The 9997-nt window shown below is 42.7% G+C and overlaps 1 protein-coding gene across 4 annotated transcripts in view; it reads left to right on the plus strand.

Annotated features, from left to right (window-relative positions):
* Positions 1–2665: 2665 nt before the first annotated feature.
* Positions 2666–9997, plus strand: part of BARD1 (BRCA1 associated RING domain 1) — a 71208-nt gene continuing 63876 nt past the window's right edge. For 2 of the 4 annotated variants that reach the window (XM_007456412.1, XM_007456414.1), the window contains exon 1: positions 2761–2924. In XM_007456412.1, the coding sequence (XP_007456474.1) occupies positions 2782–2924 (143 nt within the window). In that variant the 5' untranslated portion in view covers positions 2761–2781. Of the gene's footprint in view, positions 2925–9997 lie in introns of all 4 variants that reach the window. The other 2 variants (XM_007456411.1, XM_007456413.1) reach the window with 2 other exon arrangements.

Raw genomic sequence — 9997 nt, forward strand, 5'->3', positions numbered from 1 at the left:
GCACTTAATCATTATGCCACATTGGATTCCAGAAAAAATGGCACAGAGCTTATGACTTTAACTTAGGTTAATGGCATTTTCACGTAGGAAGTCTAGCTCAGTCAAATGCAGAGAGCAGACACCACACTCCTAGATGCTGTGGAGGTTTGTTCCACTCCATCAATTACCACATTCAATTGTTCTTTATCAATTGTTTTCAAACTGCATTTTCTGGGGGTAACTCTAGGTTTCATAGAGGTCCTTGCAAACAAAATTTATATCTGTCAGAGAGTGCACTCAAAAGAATTGAGGTGGTCGATTTCACTGCATGACACCATAATTCAAAGCCAGAGAAGAATTAGTGTACGTGCTGAATTTGTGAGATAGCTTCACATTCCACGGGCTGAGAGTCTGGGTGTTACGCTTGTCCCATTTTACTTGTTATGTATGTTTATCCAAGTGAATATGAGTAAGATTTACTACTTGTAAAATACTTGACAACACAACAGAAGAAAAAAATTAGCATTTAGACTGTTTTCAACGAACTGTTATATTGAGCCTGAAGATTGGGAAAGAGATCCAGGCTGGAGATGCCTTTGGAGTACAGTAGAATTACAGATGGTAATCAAAGTGATGTGGGGCAGGGCATGGAAAGAGAATGGGTAAATAGGCTAAAGCAAACCAATTTGTATGCCTCAGAATCCCCCCTGGGACTGGAGAGTTACACTGGGGTAGGATGAATAATTTAGGAAGGGTTGAAGGTTCTAAGGTTCTGGGGAATACTGCTTAACTGGAAGGAGAGGAGGATAGACTAGGAGTGAAATGGAGACTCAGGGGGTCCTTGCAGGGAAATGGAAAGGGAAATAAGATACCATTTATCCCTTTTTAAAGTGAACAGGGGATACTGTTAATGCCCTAAGCTAAGGCTTTACCAGGACCCTATAGCTGGACTGCATTTGCCTGGGGAAGTTTTTTCTGGGAAGAGAATTTCAAGATTTCACACACTGTTGGTGTACCTCATCCTGGGTAGGTCACCCATCTTTCACCTGCACACATAATAGACATGGGATAAAGAATTGGCTCTTGAAATTCAGGATCCAGGCCTGAGAGGAAGAGTTGGTTCAAAAACACATATCCCATCCCCACTAAAAGCTAGGCATCAGTCACCTGAGCTGTAGCACTGCAGAGCTGGGAGGAAGCAAATGGAAGGGGAAGTGGCAGATGGAAGAGTAACCTTGCTTATTCTCTTGACCAGTGTACTATGGCCACCATGAAACAGCTGCCAAGAATTTTGTGAGTTTGGGGAGAGGTAACGGAGCAGTGGTAGAAGGAAGAGGAAACTAATAGGAGAAAGAAGTCATTGCACCTGCATCATAATTCATTTAATAGCACTGTAGGAACGGGCCAGTAACAAGTGTTTGGTCCTCAGAGCATTTGACCAAAATGTGAAATTTTCATTTACTCTGATCACAGTTAAATTATGCCCTAATAAAAAAAAAAAGCATCTGATAAAAATAGTCAGTGTCATTCTGTGGTAAGTAAAGCATTCACAGTACTGATCATCTTCACATTAGTTGTACTTATGATGTAGGTGCTTTTACATTTACTGTAATCCCAGAAATCTACAGGATAAATACTATTATCCCCGTTTTGCAGATAAGGAAACAAATGCTCAGAGAATTTAAGGCTTGACGTAAATCACACAATTATTCAGTGGAGGAAGTGGGATTAGAAGTAGGACTTCCCTGCTCCTGAGGTCTCCAACTAACTCCATTATACACCATAGCATCTCTCCAAGTTCATTTAACATTTTAAGTTCTCTAGAGTTTGATTTCTCTGCAAAGGGTAAGCAATGGCTTAAAAAAATCAAGGATTAACTTCTTGGCTACCTGTGAGGTTAAATATATATATTTATATATATTTGGTTAATTTCATGTGCTATCATAGGTCAGGTAAAACACCCTATAAGACCTTATTTAGTTTTACTCGTTCTGCATCTACTAACCACGTGTTTATTTGGAAATGTTTTAGACGGCTGCCGTGTAGCTTAAAGACTGAGCGGGACTTGGGTGGACACCGGGTTATCAGCTAGAAGGCTATGGGAACACTCCAGGTGAAAATGATACAACTGGGCCTGTTGTGCAGACAGAGAGAAGTGGGAAGATTTGAGAGTAAGGGGAAAAAAATGCAAGGGTTTGGCAGCGGACTGGATGGGGAGGGTGAAGGGGTGCGTAGTAGGTGAATCTGTATATATGGCCATCAATGAAAAGCCGGGGGTGGGGGTGGGGAGAGAAAAGAAAGTTACCTTCTTAGGAATTAAAAGAGTGTCAATGTTACAAGCAAAGCGTTTCCAAGCTCAGCAGTAGTCGAAACAGCACAGACCATGCTCAACTAAAAAGTTTCTCGGTTTGTGACTTTCCATTGATTAAATTCGGCTAAGGTTCCTAGAATCCTCACTCTGGGAAAGCAAGGACTTGCTCACTTTCTTGCCTTGCCTTTACGCCTCAGGGCAGCCTGTGGCCCCGCCCCCTTTCCCGCCGACAGCGGGGGTCCTACCGCGGCCGCGCCCCGCCCCTCGCCGAGGCCCCGCCCCCCGTCCCGCGCGCCGGGACTTTTGGCGCGTTTTGGCCATGCCCCGCCCACCCCGCGCGCCTGGTGCCCTAGGCGTCCCGCCGGCCCAGAAGTGGGAACAGCTGGGAAGGGGGCCTGGGGCTCAGGTAGCAGGCTTGCGCTGTCTGGGTGGTTGCCCGAGTTCGCCCAGCCTCCCGCTCTCCCAGGAGACTTCTCCGCGAGGGCGGGGCGATGCGGGGGAACAGGCAGCCGATGGTCCGCTCCGGTAACGAGCCTCATCCTGCGCCCGCCATGGAGCCGGCAGGGGGCGGGGCCTGGGCCCATAGCCGCGCCGCGCTCTACCGGCTGGAGAAGCTGCTGCGCTGCTCGCGTTGGTAAAGACCGACCCTCGAGGGGGCTGCCGGGAGGGCCTCGGCGGGGGGCAGGCGTCTTTTCAAACCTCCGGTTTCCTCCGTTCATTCCCGTCTCCCCACCTCCCCCCAGCATTTGGGCCGCCGAGCAGAGTTAGTACCGGGGATCTGGTGTTATTTATCCCCACTCCGGGCCCCCATTCAACCCTTTCTGGGCGGCTTTCTAGCCTTTCTTGCACCAAACCCAACTAAGATGGTAGTTTTCGAACTTTAGCGGGCCTGAGAGTCTAGAGGCGTGGCTAAAGATGCGGATCCCTGTTCCCGCCTCCAGAGTTTGAATCTGTAGCGCTGAGGCATCTACACTGTTCACCGGGCCCGTGATTCTTGTGACCAGGGTAATTCCAGAACCTTAGGCCGAGGGCTGTTAGGTTTGAAGAGGCCCACTAAATTTGGAGCAGCTGTCACCGTTTGCTGAGCTGGCCCCGTTGACCTTTTCTCCGTCGCAGCCTTGTTTGGGGAGGGAGGAAAGCTTTGGGGACTTTTTTGAGGCGTAGATTGAAGATGGCGGGGTAAGGGACATCGCCAGTTTCTCTTTCAATATCACATTTCCTTGGTTTGATCAAAGACTGTATGGCTTGGGGTTCCAGCTCTTAAGAGATGCCATGTTTATTATTTTTGCTTCTTATTTTCCTTCATGCTCTTAAACCATGGGAATCCTTTAAGTTCAAAGTTTTCATTCCATCTCAAGACATCACTTTCTTGACTGGCACTCCTTGCTTCTTTTCCTGTAGCTCCTCCTAGTATAGAAATAAAGAAGGTTTATAGAACCCAAGAAGGGCTTATCTCACTTTTCATTTCTTCCAAAAGCGGTTATTGAGCTCCTGCTGTATGCACAGCTCAGTATTTCTGCATCCATATCACTCTGGCAGGTTTTCTCTCTGCTTGTAGCTGTTCTACCCTATTTCTTTTTTGGGACTTTGTTTTGATGTTTTTTCCCCCCTCTGATGTCCAACTTGCAGAACTTTGTTGTACGTAAAGCATAAGTAACATAGCAACTCTTTCTTTAAAAATGGAAAGGACGTAACTGTCAGAGTTTCGCACTTATATTTTGTTTTACAAAATCTTTAAACCTTGTGACAAAGTGACATCATTACCCTCCTTAGAAAAGTGGCACTTTTGTACATGAAGACATTCTGATGTTGTGTGTGTTTTCCCATAGCACAAGGATCATCCATCAGAGACTAAGAAATTTAAAACTGGCTCTGCTGGTTGCTATAAGCAGTTGTAGTCACACCTTCCTAGGTCAATGAAAGTTAGACATTCAGATGGAACATTTCTGTATGGAAGGCACTAGGGCTGCAGCGTGATGCCTCACTTAGACCGTAGAGTCAGACTGCTGGGGTCAGGTTCCAGCTTTGATACTGCTGAATGGTCCTAGTCATTCAACATCTCTGTGCCTCAGTTTCCTTAATCTGAGTGACGATGGTGCTCAGCTCATCCTTCTGTGAGGATTCATTAATAATAAAAAAAATTGAACACCTACCAAGTGCCAGACTACTCTAGGCATTGGAGATTCATTAGTAAGCAAAGCAGACAGAAACCCCAACCCTTATGAAGCTAACATTCTATGGGAGGGAAGAAACTAAATGAAATTATACATGTAAAGTGGTGAATGTGGTGATTGTTATAGAATAAGTGATTAACAGCAGGTGTTTTATGAAAATATAAAAATACAGTCTGCTTGCTGAATGGTTTGGGGGAGACAAAAGAGGAATAAAAGAGGAATAATCTATAGGTTGTTCTGAAATCTAATAAAGCCAGTTTCATTTTTATCCCCTACCAGTCTTTTTCCAGTTTCTAACTGAAGTGAGCAGACAGTAAGAGCCAAAGGACTGAAAGTAGACATCAGTAACTAGGTTCATACTTTTAATACAACCCGTCGTGGATGGTTAATGATACTGAACTACAGTGATTTGTTTATTCATGAAAAAACATTTTTTTTTTTTTTTGGTCCGCAGCTCGCCATGCGGCTTATTCCCCAACCAGGGATTGAATCCGGGCCCTTGGCAGTGAATGCGAGGAGTCCTAACGACTGGCCTGCCAGGGAATTCCCTCCAGTGATTAAAAAAAAAAAATATATATATACGAACCACTGATGGATTAACTAAATCTCAGCTGTTTTAGTGCATATTTTAACATAGGGCTCTGCAAACTTTCTCTGTTAAGGGTCATATAGTATATATTTTAGGCTTTGCTGTCACAAACAGTGTCCTTGTTGTTTTTTTTTACAACCCTTAAAAACAAAAAAAAAATTCTTACCTCAAAGGCTGTACAAAAACAGGCTACTGGCTTGATTTGGTGCATAGACAGTAGTTTGAAAAACTTTTAACAGGTAAAACATCTTAAAGTAAAAATCCTTTTTGGTGTAAAATTTAATGTCACATGGGGTTTAGTGTTTAGAAATGATTAGTGTTCCTCTCCCTGTCACTGCACGTTGGCATTGTCTGTAGTGAGTAAAGCATAGGAAAAAACCAACCCATTCTTCCCTCCTGTGCTTTGCCTAGTAGCTGCCTGACATCATTACTCCAAAGGAGCAACTCAGGATGGCCTGCTTCTTGCTTTTGCTACCCATCATTCAAAACAGTGTCATATTATTTGAAATTGTGTGTCAGTGTGTCTGTCCTTTTTACAGAGCTTCAAAGTTTTACCCAGTGGGCTAGTGATTACCCCAATTACCCTCACATTCAGCTTGCAGCTGTCATCCATCTCGTGCTCCCAGCTGTCACCTGTCCTGTGTAGCATATTGGATCTCTTGTGCGGCAAGCATTACTTGTGAGTGAGGGTGGATTGGCTACATTACAGGGCATCTTTTTTTGACCTTTAACATAAGTATGACTCCAAGGTGAAGCTGATGAAATTGTTCAAGAGGCCAGATGTGACATATGTGTTAGGTCCAAGCCTCACAACCAGATAGAAGCTATTTAAAGATTTGGGAAAATGAGACAGGAAGCATGAGAATAATGGGTTCCTAAAGGAAGCAGGAAATGGGAGCTGTAGTGAAAAAGCCCAGGTGTCTATGACACTGTTTTGGGAATTTAAATAACTAGATACCTCTTGATCTGTTTTTTTGGTGGGGGCTGGGGTTTAGCATCTACCACAATTTTAATTCGGAGTTCTGGTGACCTTTATTTATTTATTATTATTATTATTTTCATTTATTTATTTTTGGCTGTGTTGGGTCCTCCTTGCTGCACATGGGCTTTCTCTAGTTGTAGTGAGCGGTGGCTACTCTTCGTTGTGGCTCACGGGCTTCTCATTGCAGTGGCCTCTTTTGTTGCAGAGCATGGGCTCTAGGCGTGCAGGCTCAGCAGTTGTGGCGCATGGGCTTAGTTGCTCCGCAGCATGTGGAATCTTCCGGACCAGGGATCAGACCCGTGTCCCCTGCATTGGCAGGCGGATTCTTAACCACTGCACTAGCAGGGAAGTCCTCTAGTGACTTTTAAAATTGTAGTTGATTTACAATGTTGTGTTAGCTTCTGGTGTACAGCAAAGTGATTCAGTTATACATATATGTACATTTTCTTATACTGTTTTCCATTATGGTTTATTACAAGATATTGAATATTCTCTGTGCTATGCTATAGGACCTTGTTGTTCTAGTGATGTTTTGTCTTTTCTTTTTTTTTTTTTTTTTTTTTTTTTTTGCGGTACGCGGGCCTCTCACTGTTGTGGCCTCTCCCGTTGCGGAGCACAGGCTCCGGACGCGCAGGCTCAGCGGCCATGGCTCACGGGCCCAGCCGCTCCGCGGCATGTGGGATCTTCTCGGACCAGGGCACGAACCCGCGTCCCCTGCATCGGCAGGTAGACTCTCAACCACTGCGCCACCAGGGAAGCTCTCTAGTGATTTTTTAATCAACTTTTAGTAAAAAGTCAAAAAACAGTCTTGTGATTTTTAAGATAGGTGATTTTATTTTTCTAAATTATCTCTTGTCGTTTTAGTAAAGGTGATTGAGATTGTTTTCTCTTATATTTTGAGGCTGCATAGCTTAGTGGTTAAGAGAATGGATTTTGGACCCTGGCTTCAAATCCTGGCTCAGTGATTTTGGACAAATTATTTCATCTTTGTATGCTTCCTTTTCTTGACCTGCCGATGAGTTAGTAGTAGTTTCTACTTTTTAAGTTTGTTAGAGGAATTAAATGAGTTAATTTGTAAGGTACTCAGAGCAGTGTGTGTTATGTTCTAAGTGCTATATGAATGCTTGTAAAATAAAGGGTAGATTCCCTGACTGCAGCATTAGCCTTTGTCTTTCTTCATTAGTTTGGAATGTTGAGAGGCATTCTTATAGGCCATTCATCCTTTGATGGGATGATTACTCCCTTCATTGTTAGGAAACAATCCCTGAGGCACTGTAAGTTGTGTAAGTGGTGATGCAGTGAGGCTTTCCACCCTTAAGGCACTATCCTTATAAGGGATGAAGTGTACACACAGTTCAGGGTAAATTAGGATGAAGGCCAAGGGGGTGCAGAGAAGAGTACTTGGGTGGGATCAGTGGAGGAAAGAATCCTGGATTGTTGAATTGGGGCTTGGAGAGATTTTTATAGGTGAGCCGGGTAGAGGATTATAGCAAATAAAAATATGCTAAAAAGTATGTAGACTAGAGGGGGAGTGAGTCAGGTGGGCAGTGTTAAAGACAAGGTCAGATCCTAGGGATTAGAAGCTTAACATTGTTTCACATAGTTACTACCTGAGGAGAGCAATTTGTGTAACTTTCTTGGGACCCTGGTATCCTCATATGTAAAATGAGGAAAATGGATGAATTGATTTTTCAGGCTCTCTCCAATTCACGGACTCTGGAATTATTAGTGTCTTTTGGATGCAAAATATTGTTTAAAACTTTTTAGGGCTTCCCTGGTGGCACAGTGGTTGAGAGTCCGCCTGCTGATACAGGGGACACGGGTTCGTGCCCCGGTCCGGGAAGATCCCACGTGCCGCGGAGCGGCTGGGCCTGTGAGCCATGGCCGCGGAGCCTGTGCTCTGCAACGGAAGGGGCCACAGCAGTGAGAGGCCCGTGTACCGCAAAAAAAAACAAAAAACAAAACTTTTTGTGAAGTTTGACATACACATAGAAAAGGGCACAAATCATTAGTGTTCACGTATCATATGTCCCTCCAAATTATGGGATTTATTTACTTTTGTGGTATTTTTATTCTTTGATTGACACCTGTCTCCTTCAGTTATACTGCACATTTCATAAAGACAGGTTCATATTTGCAGTTACAGTGCTGGACACATAGTTTCTCAGTGTTTGTTAAATTAAGACATGAAAATTTAGGTTAAGTTAGGATCACATTGCAGGTGGAAATACCAGAGGACCTGGTCAATTCATTTGAATTGCCAAGAATCCTCCATAGGTTCCTGGTAGTAAACAGTGACTAAAGTTTCAGGGGAGATGTAGAAGGTGCAGGTCTTTCCCCCTGGGATTTAGAGCTAGAACCACGACATGCACAGTCCTGTTACAGGCTACACATGCCTGGTGTTATATAGGGCTTGCGACTGCCAGGGAGACTTACCAGACAGACACATTGAGCACCCTTTAGTACTGTCCTCCATAGCAGAGGAGATGGAATTACAAGTGAAGTTACTGTTATGCAGGTCTGGGGCCCAGAGGACAGTTTTCAGGCTGAGAGTACAAATTTGAAAGTTATCTCCATATATGTGTCAATTGAAGACATACTTCTGGAAGTGAGCTGGGAAGAGGGTATAAAGGTGAATGCCTGTGTCTGAGCCTGGAAACTCAATATTTGAACATCGGGTGGAGGAAGTGATGCTTTAAGGACAGGAATATCAGCAATTACTTAGATACTGTTTTGCTTTGGAGGAAAGGGAATATAGAAGACAAAATAACTAAAACTGTTTGAGCTGGGTATACATGATATTCTCTGTGGCTTATCTGTCTCCTAATAGTAGATTCTATTATAGTCATTAATAGATAGAATTCTATTACCCCTTTGATTTTGGGGATATTTGACTCATTGATTTATTCAGTATTTATTGACACTGAACAATTAGACATGAGTCACTATATTTCCCAAGTGATTTACTTTAATATGGCATACAAAATAACTATACAAAATAAGGTGCTTTCATGTCATCATCCATATCCCTGACTTGTTAACAATTTTATTTATTCTCCTCAAGGAAAATAAAGCCAGTTGTTTAATTGGCTTGGGGAGCCTCTGCATTTTGGTGTTAAATGTGTTGGTCCACACCTAAAAATAGCATGGGAATTTTCTAAAATGCAAGAGCACTGTAGTAGCTATCTTGCCTAATATTAAATAGCAGTTGATATCTCATGGAAGCTTAGGGAGTCCTTCAATTAAGAAATAGGTCTGCCTCTGTATTGTAATCTCAACTGAATTTACTTTCCTTTTCTTCTTTGCAAAGAAAATTTTCTCTCAATAGGACCTTTAAAAAGAAAAAAAAAAGTTTGTTTTCCCTATTTAGTTCTTCCCTAAGTTATAATCCTCTGACTGTACCGGTCTTTCCAAATGAACTACATATAAAGTAACAGAAGTATGACTGCAGATGGAAAAAAATAAAGTAGCTGAATTTTCAAGGTACAGAAGTCCTGTTACCATGCAGATGTCTTTTGTTATTCTTCTGGATTTTTTTTCCTTCTCATATATATGTATATCAAACAAAAAGTAGGGTAAGGATAAGATAGAATTGTTAATATAAATGCATTTTGTATGTAGTCTTCCACTTAGTTCATTCACTAAGGATTTATTGAAATCCTGCTGTTCGCATAGCACCATGCTAGGTAGGTAATGGTGTGTTGGGGAGCTCTGAAGAATTGAAAGTCAAGATCTCTTGTCTGTAGGACTACAGTCTATTTGGAGACTTAAAAAAAAAAAAAAAAGAAAAGAAGAAAAGAAAGTATCAGGCAGATAAAATACAAAATACTTGGTTTTCAACATTGATTTCCAGAGCCCCAGCTTGATACCATCTCTGGAACTTTAGAGCATTTTGTACTTAAGTCATATGTTAACTTGGCTTATAAAACTATCCAGCTAGATTATAAGCCCCTTAGGAAAGA

Source organism: Lipotes vexillifer, unplaced genomic scaffold (assembly GCF_000442215.2).
Source record: "Lipotes vexillifer unplaced genomic scaffold, Lipotes_vexillifer_v1.1 scaffold1179, whole genome shotgun sequence".
Taxonomy (NCBI): Eukaryota; Metazoa; Chordata; class Mammalia; order Artiodactyla; family Lipotidae; genus Lipotes; species Lipotes vexillifer.